The sequence below is a fragment of the Etheostoma spectabile genome, chromosome 2 (assembly GCF_008692095.1).
Source record: "Etheostoma spectabile isolate EspeVRDwgs_2016 chromosome 2, UIUC_Espe_1.0, whole genome shotgun sequence".
Taxonomy (NCBI): domain Eukaryota; kingdom Metazoa; phylum Chordata; class Actinopteri; order Perciformes; family Percidae; genus Etheostoma; species Etheostoma spectabile.
In genome coordinates, this window is record NC_045734.1 from 9,003,747 (window position 1) to 9,024,745 (window position 20,999).

The 20,999-nt window shown below is 38.6% G+C and overlaps 1 protein-coding gene across 4 annotated transcripts in view; it reads right to left on the minus strand.

Moving 5' to 3' along the window:
• Positions 1-20,999, minus strand: part of arhgap10 (Rho GTPase activating protein 10) — a 53,390-nt gene that overhangs the window by 22,249 nt on the left and 10,142 nt on the right. For 3 of the 4 annotated variants that reach the window (XM_032542084.1, XM_032542103.1, XM_032542072.1), the window contains exons 2-16: positions 13,816-13,911; positions 13,622-13,683; positions 12,098-12,169; positions 11,863-11,964; positions 10,332-10,442; positions 10,046-10,150; positions 9,158-9,287; positions 8,579-8,685; positions 8,367-8,461; positions 7,547-7,628; positions 7,342-7,384; positions 7,164-7,232; positions 6,544-6,618; positions 3,335-3,419; positions 1,515-1,573 (exon numbers count right to left, since the gene is read on the minus strand). In XM_032542084.1, the coding sequence (XP_032397975.1) occupies positions 1,515-1,573; positions 3,335-3,419; positions 6,544-6,618; positions 7,164-7,232; positions 7,342-7,384; positions 7,547-7,628; positions 8,367-8,461; positions 8,579-8,685; positions 9,158-9,287; positions 10,046-10,150; positions 10,332-10,442; positions 11,863-11,964; positions 12,098-12,169; positions 13,622-13,683; positions 13,816-13,911 (1,293 nt within the window). The remainder of the gene's footprint in view (positions 1-1,514; positions 1,574-3,334; positions 3,420-6,543; positions 6,619-7,163; positions 7,233-7,341; positions 7,385-7,546; positions 7,629-8,366; positions 8,462-8,578; positions 8,686-9,157; positions 9,288-10,045; positions 10,151-10,331; positions 10,443-11,862; positions 11,965-12,097; positions 12,170-13,621; positions 13,684-13,815; positions 13,912-20,999) is intronic. The other variant, XM_032542093.1, reaches the window with a different exon arrangement.

Here is a 20,999-nt window from a genome sequence, read left to right on the forward strand (position 1 = left end):
TCTTCACACTTAGATTTTAGATAAATAATCATCATCATGTGGATATAATGACTAAGTGGGTAAAGGCAAATAATAGAAGAGTTACAACAGTCTGGTACGTTCAGAAAAGTACATCACTTTACTGTAATGCAGTCTTTGTAACCAGGAAAAGACAACAACACTTACGATATTAAGCTATGCAAAATCTATTTACAATATCTAGTTTCAGATCACAACATCAATATAATATTGATATATTGCCCAGCCCTAATCAGGTCATTACTCCCAAGGACTGGAGTATGATACATTCCAGTTTAAATAAGTGAAAAAGAGATGTGAAAGTCATATATGGTCTGAAGCCCCCCAGAATTTGGCAGCAGGGACCACTAGGGTGGCGTAGGAGATAGCTTTACGTTACTGTCGCTACCGTATAAAAGGGTTGTGTTAAAACCCCCAAGATCATCTCTTAAACATTTCCTCACACATGGGTATCTGACCGCCCACACACACACAATCACACACACACATGCAGACTCGCAAAACGTCATTACTATGGGAACGACAAGGATTTAAACATGGAAAAAGCTGCTTATGGATGCTGTCATCCATCAAAAAATATTCGTTGCTAATCCATTTTTTCCCCATCGTTATGAGGGCATTGCGAGTCCCTGATAAAAATGTCAACCTGATCCAATTATAGCACTTGTTGTAATAAGATTCAAGTTTGGCTTGCTTTAAAAACATTTTACACATAAATGATGTTATGTGGGTGGAAAAGAAAATGCTGTCTTTTTGCTGTTCAAGGTCACTCTCTGGACAATTTGAGAGCATGCAAATTACAACATATTTATCCTTAAACCTTTCAGCTTTAAACTTGAATGGCTTATTTGGCAACATGTTTTTAGGAACAAGTTAAAACAGGTGGACATTAGATGAAGATGGGCAGTTCTTTAATCAGCTAATAGATGTCAGAAGCATAGTGTTGTAAAATAGTTGTCGAAATGTCAAAAAATGTCTAAGCTGAAGTCAGCTGAAAGGCTTTTTGGTAAACCAGAGTGGGTAAACTGTATTCACTGGAAGTCAACAGCCAATATATTCAAATATCTCATGTAAAACAAGACAAGAGTGTCCTCAGATTGTGGGAGTGCACAGTTCCGAAACCAAGTAAGAAGACATAAAAAGGTGTAGCAATAAAAATGTCACTTTTATTAATTAATTTTTAATTAACTGTGGATACATCCAAATCAGCATTCAAGACACACTACACAGACCAATAGCTCTAGACTATGAATCCTTCACTTAAGAGGATTGGCCACTATTACCCACTTAAGAAAAAAAAGTAACAAAAAGTTAATGAAAGTAATTTAACTGTTTTTCACTTGACTGCATGTTTCAAATAACTCACTGAAGAAGAACAAACCATTGCCAGAGCCTGAACTAAAGTCCATCTCTGACTGATACGACACATGTACACTGCTGTTTGATTAGGGTCTGTACTCAGATGAAGTAATGGTATAAGAGGTGGTCAAACTTACTCGCAAGGCTAATAAAGTCTTTGTAAAGTCCATAGGTCATCAACGGCTCAGGAAGGCTCCTTCACAGAGATAGGAAGAGAAAAAAGAAGAGGGTGGGGGGGTTAGATGTAGAAGTGAGAGTTGGATTGAGCCAGGGGAACAGAAATAGCCGGCACACTGTTTTATAGGGTCTGCACACAGCAATGATTAATGTGGCAGGGCCAGGGGATGGAATTAGATGGTGCACATGTTTGAGATAACCAAGTTCATCTGAAGGTACTTTCACACTGCAGCTGGCCAGTGGCCAAAGGTACTTAGTCTCAGAGGAAACCAAGGAGATTGACCCTGCTTTATTCCAGCAGGCCAAACACAAAGTAAAAGACAAGTCAGAGCAACACTCTAACAATGTATGCTATGTCATCATAAACAGTGTTTAAAAAAAGTACTAAATGCTGTGGTGAGTATTGCCTAACTAACACACAGTGAAGCTCTCCTTCACTTTAGGAGTTGAAACAAGAGAAGACTGTAAGTATGATTGTCTCACGAACCACAACCTGGAACAAACTGGTTCCTTAAAGTTTAAAATCACTTAACATTACATTAAATAAAACACTACAGAATTACGATTTAATGGTAGCACTTAGGTAACAGGAGTAAAAATAATAGAGAAATTAAATAGAACATACACAGCTTTGATGTTGTTATTTGTATTGGATGTTTTAGCACTCTCAATGAAACTGTAACCAATTATTTAAAAAATAGCTGACAATTGTTTGTTCATAATTAATATTTTGCTTTCTCAATTTGACATTTAAATCTGTTCATTTCCACAATGATAACATGTTACAGCATAATGAACATACATGAACGCAATTTAAGTGTGCAGGTTACACACGACACACTGTTTTTGTGATGACGGTCCTAAAAGCTATTTGTTTAAATACATAACAATACGCTTCTTGTACGTATTTGCTTTTAAGAAAAACAGGCCAATTCCAAACTTTTACTTTTGACAACCTTTAAATAAGCAAAGCCAACTCAATTAGTGGCTAACCACACATCCTTGCAAGAAACAAATTGGCATTTCAATGAAAACTGCCTCAGCTTCTTGCAACTAAACTACATTTACATCTTTGAACTTCACCCACACTATCTGTCAACCAGGAAGGAGTTGGTGAATGTAGAACAGGAATACAGTAATCAATGTGACCTTGCAAAGGGGTTAATTATTCAGAAGCACTTTGCATAATTAACTTATTTTACAAAAGACAGAGACGACTACAGACTGTTTCACATTCAGGCGAACAGTGGTTTTATAATATTCATCAAATAAGAGCTATACAAAGAAAATGTTCCAATAACCACTGGGGTTGTCTTAGGTCACACGTGGATTTACTTAGAAAATGTACTAATCAAGTGTCTCTGGACTGGTCAATGCATGTCATATCCTCAGTACAAGGACAACAAATTTAACTATCCTAAAATGTGTTCAGTGGTCACATCCCTCAGTTCAACCACATTACATAACAATATCATCAATGCTTACTGGGTAGAAACTGATGGTTTTAGGACTGCAAGTAAGGATTATTTTCAGTATTGATTAACATTTTATTTTTTTATCCATAAAATGTCAAAAAATAATGTAATTATAACTGACATTTTAGCAGTCCAAAACGCAAAGATATTCAGTTTATAATTGCATATGTATATATATATATATATATTGTTTGCCAATAAACTTTGGATCGATTGACAAATCAATAATTTGACACCTCTAGGTGGTAAACATTAGTTTATGTGTCTGTGTGTGAATGTGCGTCTTTCATCCCACTGATCCTTACCTCAGATAAAGCTTCAGTGCACTGGTTATTGTCTTAACGTCCCAGTCCTCGCTGGTAGACATATCCACTTCGTTGCTCTTCTCATCTGAATGAATCACAATTATGAAACATATCTTTACTAGGAAATTCACTGAATGAGGTAACAACACAAAGCACCAGCTAACTACTGTTTTGGCATTAAGCATCCAAACACTCTGTGTGTTTATGTAAGCAGCATAGAAAGTCAAAATACATAATATACCGCAAATATGTCACTTGTAATTAGCCATGTGAGGATAAAAGCAGTGCTACTAGCCTTAGGGTTCTGGGTCTAGCCTGGCCCCAGTGGATATGGAAGGAAGTTAAAGCTCCTGTAGATGGCTGCTGGTTCTATACTTTTTACAAGTTTAATTAATCCCTCACTACTTCACTGACTTCACAGGGATGCCAGCGTTGTGTAGTGCTGAAAATTTCAGGGGGCTATAGTCACACCTTAAGTAACCTTAGATGAACAAGAGAGGATGTGGAAGTGCAATGTGTCAGTGAGGAGTTGTGAGTCTGCACAGGGCTCAGGTCACCACACAGACTTTAACTTTGTGGGCGGTAGGTGGTTTGTGTTGGAATTATTTTAATTTTTTTTTATTTCATATTAGCAGTACAGCCAGGAAGTCTTTGTGTTTCTGTGTGAAGAGTGTTTGTAGGTAAGGTTCTACCTTTGTAAGTGTGTATGTGTTGAGATTGATGGGGTCTGCACAGGCTCTGTAGTCTACTCTAGCACTAACATGCTTGGACTTGGTTAGGTCAAGGACACAATGTAAAACTTTTGGCAGTAGCAGTTGGAGTAGCACTGATTATGAAACTGCTAACCACAACGCAGCAGCAAGTTTAAATACACTATTTTACCTTAGTTATTCACATCAAGCCCTTGGGGACATTACCATACTGTGTGGTGACTTTAGCATAGTAGCTAAAGTTAGAACTGCAGCTCCTATACACCCTTAGATGCATAAACATATTTTGCCATACAAATCCATTATGCAGAAAGTTCTATTAAACTATAAGAAAATGTCATGACCATCACACATTTTCAAAACTATGGATAGGTGGACTGACAACTTGGTACAATCAGCGTGAAAGTAAGTCCAAGATGACCTTAACCAAAAATTATGTATTGACCTTAACCCAAAAAAACAATGGGTGTAGAAATCTGCAGTATCATCAAGGAAAGCAAGGCATGGATGAGTGACATGTGAGCTGTGGACTAGTTGAATGGTACCAGGTGAGAGGTGAAGATGTGGAGTGGATGCCAACAGTTAAAAGGTGTGTCTGTGGTGTGTGACACCCTGAGGCGAGCCCACTAGCAATAGTGCCAGGGGCGCCACTGAGGAAAACTATGTTTCTGGTCATTTATATGAACTAACCCTTTAAAGTTATCAAGAGTTGTTTGAAGATATTGTTTTGAACCGAGATGATTTAACAGAAGTAGGAAGGAACATAAACCTTTTAGGCATCTAGTAAGCTCTCTGGAATAAATGGTCCACCATATTTGGACAGATCAGTAATACATTAATGGTAATTTCTGCCTTAAACCATGAAAATGTGGAATGCATCAAGTAGTTCTTTGGAAACATCTCACAGCATTCCTCAAATTTGCCTCACTTTGCAATTATATCTATAGAACTAAGAAGTCTAACTCAGCAACTGGGATAGCCATATCCTGACTAACACCACATACTGTACAAGGGACCGGTCACAAACAGAATGCAGCTTACTTTGACAGTCTTCTTCCTGTTATATTGTTGCCGGACATTCAATATCTGCCGCTCTCTTTGTTTGTACTGTTATATGATGGGAGACTCTTTTCTATCACTGTGTCCTCTCTGATTGGACCCTGGCCATGTCGGTGGGTGAGAGATGAAAAGGAGGAGGAGTGGGAGGATCCAAAGTCTTTCTTCAGGGTTGAAAGCTTGCTTCACCCACTCACTGTGAACTGTTGTATGCATGAAATGTTTGTGAATGTGTTGTTTTGTGTAGAAGTAGTACTACTTCTGTCATTTCAGGTATAAAACACAAGTTACGTTTGAGGCAGCTTAATGAAAATATCTTATTCTACATGGTCAATCAGTGAACCAGCTAGGGGTGTACGATTCAGAAAATGTCACGATTCGATTCAACATCGATTTTCGATTCAAAACCTATTCTCAATTGAACAATGATTCATTTAGTTTAGTTTAGTTACTTTTTCAATGTGTGCATGTATATGTATGTATGTATGTATGTATGTAGATTTGTTTGTTATTTGTTATTTTAACATCCTGTTATGATGCATGAGTATGTTGTATGTGATGTCTGTAAGCTACTGGGACCTTGAATTTCCCCTTGGGGATCAATGAAGTATCTATCTATCTATCTATCTATCTATCTATTAATCGATTTTGAATCGGTAGAGCTTGATTTGAATATGAATAGATTTTTTTGCACACCCCTAGAACCAACCAAAACATCAAAGTGCAAGCACTACCTGTATTGTCCACTAATATGTGGAATGTCTAGCCCACAGACAAACAATTCTTTTACTGTATTCAAGCTTTAAATAAACTTCTTAGAGTGCCGCAGCAGAGTGTTAATGTAGTCCACAGCATGAGTCGGCAGATTGGGAGGCTGAAAGGTTTTGGGTAGGAAGTTGAGACAGACAGTGGCGGCTGCCTGAGTTTGTTGTCATTCTGAACACAGAGCTGAAAGTGAGCCTGTGTCTACTGGAGACGGCAGGAAACCAGAGAACAGACAGGGAGCAATGGAACGGACAGAGAACAACCTCTATAGAAAAGAAGTGGAGTGAAAAGGATTCTAGTCAAGTGAGAGGCATAAAGGAAATCGAGAAAGACGACTGATTTACAGTTTTAGCGGTATGACAATGATGCAAAAGTCAAAAGGTAGACAAGAGGGACCTTGTCTGGTTGTCTGGGGGATATAAAACTGAATTGAAAAGAGGCAAAGATACACCCAGGCACATGTTGCACTTTGGAGAGAAATGGTTCTGATTGGCTGAGTCATGAAATGTTTGTCAGTCACTATCTTTTTAAAATTGACAGACACATCCCTTACATCAGCACATTCAACTAACTGGGGCAACCCAATATCACAGAGCAATTATTGAGCTCTTACCAGCAACTCTCTAAGCAAAATACATTTCCAGGGCAGAAAAATAAGAATTTAGTAATTTAACTTACCAATCATTAATAAGAGGAGCTTCTGGACCTTGGAGCTTACCCCAACAACTCTGTACAGGCCTTGATCATCAATACCTAATAAGTAATAACAATAATGAAACTTTATTTCCATAGCACCGTTTCTTGTAAAGTTGCAAAGGGCACTACAGGGAAACTAAAACACAAAGCAAGCAATTAAAGAAAAGGCAAACAAAACCAAACAATGAAATTTGCTTATAAAAATTAGGGACACAATATCATATATATACAACAACCCTGTACATTAATGTGGAAATGTATGAATGTCATTGCAATTTAACCAAGTTCAGGAAGACAGATAACCATTTGAATAAAGTATTGTTCTTTTTTTGTAGTGTTTTCACTGACAAATAGGTCAGATAAGTATGTAAAAACTAAAGCAAATTAATAAGAACTTTAGAGCTACAAAATGAAACTTAATATCTACAGTACACACTGACAGTCAGCCTTTTCTTTGAAGATTGGAGCAAGTCTGCCCCCTTGTGTAGAGACAAAGATACTGTAGCCATGTTACCTGTTTCTAGCCACCAATTCTCATGTTAAATTTCCCCAAATAAAACATCTTATCTGAGCTTTCCTGTATTTACATATCTGGAGCTTACCTCTCTTCTCTATGGCGCTGATCGAGTTCTTGATAAAACTCAAACCCACATCATCCAGCTGGGCATCAACTGCAGGCGAAAGAAGAAAATAAACTTAAAATGTGGAGAAGCATTGCGCTCATGAAACTTAATGGTATTCCTTTACAGATACAAAATCTATTACAGCTAGATTACTTACTTCCTCTTTCTTTAGAATAGGTCCTCCCAAGAAAGCGTCCAACCTGTTTAACAAATTAACAAAAAAACAAACATCTTTATGACATTTTAAAGTTTATCAAGTATGTTTAAAGTTTATTGTTTTTTATAAGATGGCAGTTAAACAGAACCCAATCGGGCTACATGAGCAATGTGTGAGTGGTAGATGGTGCAGGCAGCTGACTCACAGGTTCCTTCCCACCCATGGCTTGCATCCAGAACTTGTGGTCATCCTCTGACAGAGCCTGTACTGTTAACACCGTGCCTGGCCTGAAATAGAGCCATACCACATCAGCATTAGAGCCATACCACTGTCACCATCAGCAAAGCCTTAGAGGTACAGTACAGTAAGAAATTAGGTGATGTCAGTGTCAATATAAACTATCAAATGTGCTTCAGCAATCTTTGAAAAAATACACCCTTTGCCAAGGGCACACTTGCACCTTGGATTAGCAGTAACTACAAATACTATTAGTCATGCCATTTGGATTATGAGACCTGCAGTCATGAAGGATCAGATGAATATCAAGTTACTCTTCCCAATCTGAATGGATGTTTGGACTCGAATTTCCATACTATATCTGGGGTATTGCTCTACTATTAATACTACAGGGCAAGCCAGAGTTATGTTGTGTGCCAGAGTAAGACATTCATTACAGGAGGGCACAGCAGTGTGTGACAATCCTCCCCGCTAAGTGTGTGAGTGCAGCCCTCCAACACAAATCCTGCTGCCCTGCCCTCTGCAATCCAAAACACATAGAGCAACAAGCTGAACGGTAATCGGCAAGTGTTTGGAGTTAAGATCTTTAGCAAAACTGTTAGTGTGTATATCATAGCAGATAATCTAAGTGCTTTTTGGCTGCTATGCACAAGGCACATGAGATGATTTTGCATTGTGTTTCAGCAAGAGTCATCGAGGAGAAGTTGCAGCATTATGTGAATTGATACCTGCAACGACAAGCACATCATTACAGTTTGTTTGAGAAACAGTGTTAGGTAATGATTTACCGATCTGTTATGTCAAGTTCTAAGCAGAACCTCCTGTCCAACATGTCTGTCGTTTTGCGGAGACAGGATTTGAGCGTGACAGACTCTGTCTCACCCTGAAAACAAAAAAAGCAAACTTTACTATACAGAATGTTGCAGTGACAAAAGAAGAATTAGAAAAATAGCATGTTGTTCTAAAAAGTGTTTTCTATATGTGTTATATGACTACTCACAATCTTGCCACCAGATCTGTGGTCAAAAGTCACCATGTGCAGAATTTTCTGCTCTTTGACGTAAGTGCTATAGCGCTTGACCCAACTTGAACCAAAGGGAGGTGGCCCTGGAGAAATGGTATCACAGACATTCAACACTGTTTGGATCCTAACAATTAGCATTGCTAAAGAATTGCTCACTTTGTCTGTATTCCATCAACATTTTGCAGGAGCATCACTACTGCTGCTTAAAAATGAATTTCTACTTCCATGTTTTTTTCCAATGTAAAAATATTTACATTATTATTAGTCTGTCCAAACTTTCCTGTCACAAAAAAACCTTTATATGTCATCAACAACATACAGTAGGTACAGAAATCATTTCAAGTTCTGCTTTAATGACACAAAACCACTTTACAATAGCTGAAGGAAAGCTGTGACCCCCGCCCCCCTTCTGACCATGACATTGGACAGTGTATTTTGTGAGAGTTTGTCATGCATTCTCGTCTTGACTACGTTTCCTCGCAGCAGTGTGGGTTATGAACGGGTGTAATACGACAACCCATATTAAAACACATTTAAACCAGATAAAGGTCTTACGTTTTTCCTGTACATAGAGGTAGCCTTCACAACTGATAGGGCTGGTCTGTCTATATTCTTGAGGTGTCTCCCTGATCCTCTTCATCAGTTCGAACACCTCTGACCGTGCACCCTCAAATCGACTTCTTGTCTGGGAAGGAGAGGAAGCAAACATACGATCCAGGAAGTCACTTCCAATTGCTCAGTGACAGTGGTAAGGTAGAAAGACCTTGCTAATGAGAGGTCACTGCAAATCAAAATGTATAAGCTTTCCTTGGAAAACCCTTTATCTCCATGAAATCGTTTGAATGGTAGTCTTGCATTGCCAGACCTTCCTCCCCAGTGCTGTGGAGGAGGGTCTGGCTAGTCCACACAGCATCCCAGGATGGGAGAAAGGATGGGAGAAAAGCGTGCTCTGGTTTATTGGCATTTCTTTAACCAATCACAATCGTCTGTGGTGGTGGTGGTGCTGGACGGAGCAACGGTGCCGCTGAAAAGTAGCCTCTGGAACTTGTTTTGGTGGAACATTCAAAAGTGTACATTCAAAAGTAGTTTTGGTTGTGCAACAGAAAACTCAGATTGGACAGATAGTCTAGCTAGCTGTCTGGATTTACCCTGCAGAGATCTGAGGAGCAGTTAACCATAGTCCTTATAAATCCAACGGAGTTTAAAATGCAAACACAAAGTAAGCCGAAATGAGGTGCATCCGGCTGAATTTCCGGCAGCACATGAACAATCCCAAAAAAGAAATGTTGTTGATATAAACTAGTTAGATGGTAATCTAAAACTAAGAATGAAACCGAGATAAGACTGCCATGGCAATGCAAAACAGGAGGAACCAAACCGGTGGCATGGTTAGAAGACTTATCCAAATTACAGATATAATGATAAAACATTAACATTTCTTACATTCTGAATATTGATCTGCAGTGCTCTTTTATAATGGTCAAAGTCCTTGGCGAGCTCAAAGCCCTGGTGGTAAAAGGTGAAGACCGTCTGAAAGAAGGCCAGCATCTAAAAATATCACAACAGAAAAAAACAGATAAGAGATATTAGTCAGCAAGTGAGAGAGAAACAGATAACAAAATCCCTTTAAGTTAACCCGATGTGACATTTCCTATATTGACCTTTGCTTTTTTTAATGTGAAAGACAAGCCACATCAGAGTTGACAAGGCCCTAAAGTGAGTCACTCACCGGCTCCACACACTCAAACTTCTTTCTCTCTTGGATCTCCTGCAGTTTGCACACATAGTCCAGTGACTCCTCCTGAAAGTGCAGCCTCATGGTTTCCACCTGGCCGTCTGCCTGTGGAGGTAGAGAACACACACCGTGATAATTATGGAGACAGACAGATTCACGGAAGGAGGAGAAACATTTTGATCTCTGTGATGCAGTGCAATTTAAGGTTGTTCTTGTTATTGCATTATGTTCTTAAAAAGGGTATGTTGAAGTTGGTTAGTGCTCTATCAAATACTCATGATATTCAAATGCAGTTCATTTGTGTGGACCCAAATAACAAGTTTGTCTCAGAGGGCTGTAGAATATGTTCAACATTCAACCCTCTATCCTAACACTGACGATGCAGATAAAGAAAAGCTTAACACACCCAATAAAATGTAACCTAAGGAAGTACAACAGAGGAGAGATTACTCTTCAGCAGTAACGTGTATAGACAGATGACACAATTACACTTAAACCTATGGGCAATTTAGAGTTTAAGTTAATCAACAGCAATGTATTTGGATTGTGGGAGGGAAACAGAGCACTTGGGGGAGAAATGACACAAAGAAAAAGCCCCAGCCAGCTGGAGGGGGGGGCGGAGCTATTTGTTTTCTTCATCCTGTGAGGCGATAATTTTCCACTGTGCCACCCCGGAATTAAAATCAAAATCTAATAACTGCAATAACAGTACACCAAGTTTGCAATGTAACAATTAAAGCATCTTTAAGTGTAATATCTTATATACCTTCTTACTAAAACAAGACTGCTGGCTGATAACATTTACAACTAACTGTCTGATGATGTGTAACGTTTTAGTGATTTTAAAGTAGGTAAGATCAACATTCACATACTGTTTTTAATAATATATGCTACGGTTCATTGGGAGGACTTAAAAACCGATGCAGTGTTGATGAAGTGCATGACTCTTGTGGCTGTGAACTAAGCACTGGGTTCATTTATTCAAGTCTGATAGAAATCAGCGTTGGTACAACAGATCCTTGTTTCAAAAAAGTCACAGAGAACTACTGCCTGTAGTCATAATGGCAACAATTTCAAGTGTCCCCTCTGATGGGTGTTTACAACATATGGGTAAGCCTTCCATGGAAACAATGCATGGTAAAGACAAGTAGGCAGAAACATTGTTTAGTGAGAGGTTGCTAAATTCTCCACAAAGGAAAATGTCCACGTCATGGTACAGTAGCATGGGCTATTCCCTAAACTACAGCAACCAGGTTTGACCTTGGTAGTACAGCACAAGTGAGCACACATTTCCTTTTCATACAAGCCAGGGAAAACTGCTGCTGCAAGGCACGTCAGTGGAAACTCACATGGTCCAACAGGCTTTGCAGCATAGCTCCTCCCCCATGGCACCAAAGGCAAACAAAACAAAACAGGGATTCTCGAACTAAACTAAATAAACTCTTACATCTATTTTGCTTTCAGTATGAATTGCTATTTTCTGTGCGTTACATATTAGTTGCAGAGTTTATGCAAGGATAAATACCTCTTGTAGCTGTGGCTCTTTCTTCTTTGCTGACATATTCAGAAGCTTTTCCAGAGAGCTGTAATACTTCTCTGTTTCTTTCTCAAACTTCTTTCTTTCTGCCTAAAGAAGGTACAGTGGAAGGAATAGAGGCATATAAGCGGGCATATTAACCATCATTAGGGCACACCACACATACAAACAGATCAACTAAGAGCTATGACACGTATTGGGAAGAGAAACCATCATACATTACCCTGACTGTCCCAAGATGGTCTTTCCTGAACTTCTCCAGCGGTTTCATTAAGGTTTCTGTGATGTTTCTCATCTAGACAGAGAGCCTTTATTATTGCTCAACTCAATGACAAACCCCATTGACATTTCATTTTTCAAGCCACAACTGTTGTCTTGACCCCAGTGAAGAACAGTTAGTATTAAATTACACAATTGATGAAATAACTAATATTCTAAGAGTATTTGTCTTACAAAAATGAACTCATAAAGTCAATGTATTTTTCATTATTCCCCCAGTGCTTTTGCTACACTGGCTGCAGGACGTGTCTGTGCCTGCATGCCCATCCTACTTTTCCTTACTTTGCAATGTGATGTCATCCCACTATGCTGAGCAGTGCTGAGCAGAGTGTTTACCATTATGGTCTGAGCCAGGAGCTAAAACAGTCATCTCAGTCAGTGACTGATGATGGGCCCACTCCCTAACTTTCAGACGGACAGACATTACACCAGGATGGCTGTTCAAAGACACTAAATTGTGCAAGTCTTTTCAAAGAAGAGGAATGTTTTTGAAGTATTGTTCCAAACTATCACTGGCCCTTCAAGCCTACTGCTTAACTGAAAGGAAGTCTTAAAATGAGGCGCTTTTATAGTCAATAGTCAATATAGTACATAACATCCACAGGTCAAATCACAAGAAAATATGGTGCATCATCTCTTACAGTATAGCACAGCATTGTACACAGTGTGACACTTTTAACACTTCAGTGTAGCAGTTTATAACCTGCTGTCACCATTACAATCAGGCATCCTTTAAGAATGTTGTAAATCCTCCGTATTGGATGTGCGATTATTGTGGTTTATAAATAAGCAACTTTAACAATGCTGCCTGATGCAGAAGCTAGTTTTACAGTATAGTGGAATGTCAAAAAGGGCTGTATTGTTGCGGACCTTGTTGCTGGTAGTAGCTTATGTAATTCACTCTTGGTATTTAAAGCTTGGCTTTAATAGTGTGGATCATGTCCTCTCTGTGCAGCCACTCCCGGTCAGTGGCATTGACCCTCTACAGTCACAAGAGGAGGAACTGTTTGAACACTATCAAGACTTATCTACCTGCTAGGAACGGGTTTGCTCTGACTGCTGTGGCTGTACTGTACGTTGGAGAAAATGACATTATGAGTGCCTGTCTGGACCTCTGGCAGATGGCAGAGTCAGACATTAATAGATGCAAGCACCAAATATGGCCAGTAACAGGTGAAGGCTGGTTGGAAATGCACACAGTGCAAGCAGACAAAGTTAAACAATTCAAGTGCAATTCACCAAAGAGACCGACAAACACAGACACAGACACAGACACAGCCACACCACACACACAGACACAGCACAGACACAGACACAGACACCAGACACACACACACACACCACACACACACACACACACACACACACACACACACACACACACACACACACACACACACACACACACACACACACACACACACACACACACACACACATCCCGCAGGTTCTGACTGGTTGTTCTAACCATCAGTTCCCTTTGGTCTTCAAGGTTCTTGAGGAATGAGGAGAACTCTTGCAAAGACTCATCTGAAAGAGAAAGAAGAACAAAAACTGCTCTTAATTTTCTGGTAGAGAAAGAACCATAAACAAACATTTACAGTGTCAGTCTGTGTGTTGGTAACAAAAGTAGTGGTTTGTTTGCATCAAACCCACACTTACCGATACATTTCTCATCATCGGTCTTTGCATCGCCAATGTACTCAAACTGAAACTCTCCCAGGCACTGGGCAAACTTTCGCTGTGCCATCCCAAGCTCTGACAGAAAATTTAAAATATTAAAACCATTATAAGCAGTGCATTTAAAAAGGAGACAGAATACTTAATATGATTATAGTGTGTGTTCACAATATATACAAGTTGCACTGCCCTGTCCTGAAAAAAGTTTGTTAATTAAACACAATATACAGTTGTGTTCAAAATAATAGCAGTCCAACATCCCTAACCTCATAAATCATATTCCTTGGTAGAAGTGATATTTCTACATGGCAAATAATTTACTAGTAAGTGTTGTAGAGTCATAGAAAACCAACAGACCCAATAGTCATGACATGCATGCTGCTTATTCTGTGTAACTGAATATGTAATTGAAAGGGGCTTGTCCAAAATAATAGCGTGTTGTGTTCAATTAGTGAGGTGATTGATTCTGTGAAGAAACAGGTGTCAATTATTGCCCATATTTAAGGAAGGAAGGAAGCAAATGTTGTGTATGCTGGTTATAGTGCATTTCACAATGAAGTACTCAGCAAAATGGTTCGTTCCAGACATTGCTCTAAGGAATAGTGGACTTTAATTAAAAAGTTGATTGGAGAGGGGAAATCATATAAAAAAAAGTGCAGAAAATTATAGGCTACTCAAACAAAATGATTTCAAATGCCTTGAAATGGCATCCAAAGCCTGAACGACGTGGGAAAAAACGGTCAACTACCATTTGAATGGATCGAAGAAGAGCCAAAATGGCAAAGGCTCAACCAATGATTAGCTCCAGAAAAAATTAAAGAAGACTTAAAGTTACCTGTAAGTACTATTACAATAAGAAGAAGGCTATGTGAAGCAAAGCTATCAGCTAGAAGCCCCCGCAAAGTCCAATTGCTTAAAAAAGACATGTATTGAATAGGTTGAAATTTGCCAAACAACACATTGACTGGCCAAAGGAGAAATGGCACAACATTCTGTGGACTGATGAGAGCAAAACTGTTCTTTTTGGGTCTAGGGGCCGCAGACGGTTTGTCCGACAACCCCCATGCACTGACTTCATGCCACTGTGAAGATAGTAAAGCATGGTGGTGCAAAAATCATGTTATGGGGATGTTTCTCATTTTGTGGTGTTGGGTCTATTTATCGCATACCAGGGATCATGGATCAGTTTCAATACATCAAATTACTTGAAGAGGTCATCTTGCCTCATGCTGAAGAGGAATTGCCTTTGAAATGGGTCTTTCAACAAGACAATGAACGCGGCTGTGGCTCAGTGGTAGAGCGGTTGCCTGCCAATTAGAAGGTTGGTGGCAGTCCCATGTTGAAGTGTCCTTGGGCAAGACACTGAACCAAGATGCTGCGCCATCGGAGTGTGAGTGTTTATCTGTACACAGTGAATATGTGTGAATGGTTCCTGTACTATGTAAAAGCGCTTTGAGTCGTCATTAAGACTAGAAAAGCGCTATATAAAATACAGTACACTGTGTACAATACAGCACAATATATCAGCCAACATTAAAAGGAAGGTCTGATGCATGACACAGACACTTTGCAAACATCCTGTTCATTTGTAGTCTGCCGCATCCTGTTACATATCAAACACCAGTAAACTAGGAGGGCAGGTGCCATAGGCTGGCACAAGCGAAACTAGACAGCAAACTATATATAGCTGTGTAACAGTCATAGCTTTCACAAATGAAGAAAAAAGAAACAGTATGATCCTAATACATGAACCACTGAAATGCTGGATAACCCCAGAAAGAAGTTGATAGTTTACCCGAGGTTTGTATTATATAGGCAGTATTTTTTGGTTTTCAAGATATATGTATATATAGTATTTAGCTTTTTCAGCTGAAGTAAAACTTATGAAATGTAATGCATTGCAATGACATTCTTAGTCCTTCCTTAAATTAAACTCATAGCAATGTATTGCCCAGCCCTAATACCCTTAAAACAGCACAAACCTTCCATTAAGCAAAGGAAATGCTGAACAATATAACCAATACATCTTTTCAAGACCCTCATGCTGTTTCAAGCTGTTATGCAACTTGGCTAAATTCAACAAAAAATATGCATACAGAATAGCCTGGCACAAGAAACCAATAAACATTTTTTTAATCGTGTTGCAGTTAACCTCTTTAATAAATGGATACTATATGGATGTGAATGCCAAGCTTAACCTTGGAGCTGTCCCGGTTGTCCTGCTCCGCATCCTGCTATGTCCTGTTGCACCCTGCTACGCTCTGCAGTGCCGTGCTACACCATGAACTACTACAACTACTTTTTCTAGTCATAGTTCCATTATCTTTATTATGACTATTATTGGCACTGTTCATCACACCCCCAACCGGCACCGTCAGACACGCCTACCATGAGCCTGGGTCGGTCTGAGGTCCCTAAAAAGGAAGTTTTCCTCACCACTGTTGCAATAAATGCTTGCTCTTGGGGGAATTACTAGAATTTCGGGTCTTTGTAAATTATAGAGTGTGGTCTTGTTTTGTATTTGTTTTGTTTTGAATTTGACACTATAAATAAAGCTGAATTGAATAAACCTTGGGCTAGCCAAACCTCAGGTGAGCCCTAGAATGGGTGAATGCTCTCCGAGTAGTGCACTTACCCATGTAAACCCTGCATAAATGTTCCTGGATCTGCATTAAAACAAGTTAGGATTTTGAGCCGTGGATAAATGCTGTTTAAGTCCTCCCTCCTAAACCTCTTGCACACAAGTAAACACAGCAGACCAAATCTATTTCCAAACAGTGAAGAGATTCCCCGAGGTGGGATCTCTGACCCATAGTAGTCCCCGAGGGAAGCATGACAGAATGTGGCAAGGGTCGTTTAAGACTGGAGCTGTGAGCAGTATGCTGAGGAGCAGTGTCATTAGATTTTGCAGATAGCTGGGACTCTATAGGGAACAATCAACTGAGGAACACCATTTAATAGAGTTCTGACTCTGCAGAGCATCTGTAACTGCTACAAAAGCACGCAACAGCTTGCTGGACTGGAAAGCTGCAAACTAACGACTTTTTTTTATAACAAAGTGATTTCAGAAAATATTTTAAATTCTCTTTGAGTTTTAAACATGCTAATAATACAGAGGAATATCCATTATTTTTCCGTTGACAAAATCCTTCAAATAATTATGAATCTCATTGTTGAACTACATTGTTTTGATGCTCATGCAACAAAGGTCCTTAACAGTATTTAAAAGTGGGATTGTGCAGTAATTTAGGAGTATGCATTCTGGTTTTGTTGTATATAACAATACGCTGTCATAATAATAATAATAAAAAAATAATAATACATTAAATAATAATACAATATTATACAACAATAATAAATAATAAAATATAGATAATAAAATGGACAAAATCATTTTTTTATTCATTTATTTGAGCTGTTCGCTATGTCTTGTATACTATCTATGTCTATCCGTCGACACACACACACACAATCCAGGTTCTCTGAGCAGTGTGTGTGTGTGTGTGTGTGTGTGTGTGTGTGTGTGTGTGTGTGTGTGTGTGTGTGTGTGTACACACATGCTATGGATTAAATCTACAGTAAGTAGAAAAGCCCAAACATGTGAGAGGTGTTGGACAATGTCTGCCTGAGCCTGGCACAAAGGGCATGGCTTCTGCCTGATATTTTTATTTAACAGTTTAAATCCACTGATGGTTGCTCTTCAGCTTAACCTCAAATCTTTACAAATTCCAAAACACAAAAGGAAATATAGGCAAATAAACGCCTGTGATTGATTCTTTTGGCCAATTTCTGTAAATCATCAAACTGCAAGAAGCTTGTAGTAGGGATGCAAAGCAGACTGTGGGACAACTTGTGTATTACAGAATTTACAATTGTTTGTTCTTTGAGTTGGTCTTAATATACCACTTGGAGGAAATTATCTTTTTTTACCTGTGGTTGAGATAACTGTTAGTAATAATTTAAATAGCAAACGTGCAGCAAAAAAACAAGCTGACTCACTATTAAAGTTATAGTGCATAGTATCAGTTGCCCCCATGAGGCATTCTAAGTAATGACAACAAAACTGTTGGCGCATCAACATGACACAAGCCTTGCGTTTATCCACAGGAATTGAGCTACTATAATCTAATGACAAATTAAACAAAAGGATTAATGAATTGTTTATGGCTCCTCATAGCTAATTTTTTAGCTAATGAACGCCTGCAAGACACTGCATCGATCTAACTTTAAATTATTATTCAAGACAGGAGAGTGACTACATTTGTCCTTTCTGCAGATCCAACAGAGACATGGTAAACAAAAAAACAGGCCTGCACAAGCAATATTAATAGACTCGACAAAACAATAGCAGTAGAGTGACAAGTTAGGCACCTCTTTAAGGACACAACATTGGTAAGATCAGAGGAGTATTATGGGATGCTTTATTATTGTCAGCTTATATAAATCAGATGTAAGTTACAGGAAGAATTCATTACACAACAGAAAAGTTATATTACAAACTTGGGTCAACCACGGCAGGAAATTTTGGAGCTCATATTACACTAATAATACACAAGCGCTGGTTTTCCACAGGCAGCTCTTTCAACTGCAACGCCGCTGTATAGGTAACTGGCAGCGGATTCCGAACGAAACGGTGTCACCACAACATGATGTCATCGATGTACACGTGTTGCAGAAAATTTGTTGTTTGTGTTGATATACATTTCTATACATTTTTTTCTGGCCTATCACAAATTTTTTGGTAAGTTTTCTACTCCTGTCTCACACTTTGCTGCTTAAAAAGTTGTGTTTAATTCAAATAATTATAATGTTATGTATTGCTAGCCATCAGCTAATTGTCAATGATACAATGCTAATGTTACTACAATGCTACAACTACTTAAACAAATATATATATATATATATATACATACTCAGCAGGGATACCAACTGCCGAGGCAACCTTCTGCCAAGCTGGCTTTTAAAATACCTGTAGTCACAGAGACGTATCATAAAGTAAGCTATAGGAAAATCACAATCTTAATTTGCATGGAATTTAATAATAATAACATTTATTTACATAGTGCCTTTCAAGAAACCCAAGGACAAATATATCCTTATATAAATACATATTCTAGCATGTGTGTATTTACGGTAGAATATATTGGAGTCCCGTTCCCGAGTCGGCCCTCTCATTGGCTACCGCTCGGCAAAAGTTAACGCAGAGTCAACTTTGGGAGAGCGGGGAGATTCATTCCGTCATAGGGAATGAATTGAATCACCCGGCTCTGCCGTTATTTCAGCTGACTATGGAAAGCCAGCGTAAAAGCTTTTCACTTTTTGGCCAACATGTTTCTGTCACAGAGGTGACTTCTAACTGGTGTAAACACTAACCTGATGATCTGCTATGTAGGAGTATTTAAGTACGGGTTGTGGGCATTATTTTCAAAATAAAGGTATGGTAAATATAAGCCTGTTAGGTCATTATTTTGGGAGCAAACACTTGCTATGCTGAACATAGCAATTTTCTTTGAAGTGACATTTAGAAGTCAAATTTAGAAGAAAGGAATCCAAACCACACAGACAACTAAAATTCAGACCAGGGTGTGTGAGTCCATAAAAGGTGATTCTGTTTTTCTTTTTCTGTTCTACTTTTTTTTAGATGGAGTATCCATTTTTTATCAGCTGTTTAATGGCATGAAAACTGCTTAGCTTTATCAGGTTGGAAGCCTCCTGATAACTGGCCACTAATAGCATACCTTTAATCATATCAAACCCTGTATGGACCTAATTTTATAGTTTACCAATCACCACATTTGTGAGATTCTCTAGTCAGACAAAACTTATTTTGATACGCCTGATAACAACATTCTGGGGCTGAGGTTGAGCTACATAATAATACTAGTACCAATTTCTTTAAAGCGGCACTAATCAATATTATTTATTATCAAGGGGTCGAAAGTCTACAGTATAGGTAATGTGAGAGGGGTCACTTGAAGTGACGAGCACACGTGTGATTTGTTCACAGTAAAAGAAAATGTCGGCCATGTGGGAGTATTACACCGTGTTGGGGAAAGATCAACAACATAAACCGCCACCAGCAAGACTCAGTCCATATAATTACAACATTCGAGAAAGAATTCCCCAGGGACAGCGCCAAAGATAAAGGGATTACTAAGGGAATTAATTAGCACATTAGATGACCAGCCGTTTTGAAGCCTACACACAACCTAGTGGACGCCATTTTGCTGACGTTTTCTCTCTCCAAAACCATTAGCGTTGTTGGCCACACACATTCATGAGCTACTCGATTGTGTGAGTATATGCTTCGCCTCTTGGCAGACTGGACTGACAACGATTTTTAACTTGATGAAGGAATGTTACACTCCAAGGATAATATAGCCTTATAATATTGTATTGAATTTGTAATGGCTATTACATTTACATGTGATTTATGTTTAACAAAATATTTTTGTTGGGCTATGTTGACTAAATAGCAAAAGATTATCATCATTGAGTATGTAATGTTAGTTGTATAGCAGGATAAAAGGGGCTTTGGAAGCAGTTATTTTTGATGTGTATTAAAAGTTTTTTCATAAATTTTAAAGGATTACATTCATGCTCATTTAAAGACATTGTCATGAAGGAATGAATGACTTTAAAACAGTGTACACATTGTTTATAAGAAAGATTTCTTCATTTTCCTGTCAAAAAAGGGGGAAACGACAACAAAAAATTGTATCAGCTGTCGGCAAAAATGTTATTGGTGCATCCCTAATAATAGCCTATGTCAATATTGTGTTTATAGGTTGTTTCAAGAGCCTGAAAAAACAGTTACTGCTTTAACTAACATCCCAGAAACATATTTTGTTATGATTGATAATGTTTCTTCCTTTAGCCCATGTGCCTTTCAAATACGATCCAACCCAAGGCTTGATCCAATGTCTCTTGTCGTTTTTCATTACTAGTTCATCTTAGTGACATCATTTTGAAAATATAAAATTTACTTTAATTTCTGTTACTCTATATTGGTTTTTAATGCTCATACTGTGTCTCTACGACTAATATCTTTTCTAGTGCTTTTGTTTGGCTTTGTTTACTTTTACCCATTTTCCACCTACATGCCAGACAAGATTATGAAACATAAGTCATTTGAAAAACACAATAACAAAAAAAAAATCTGTGTT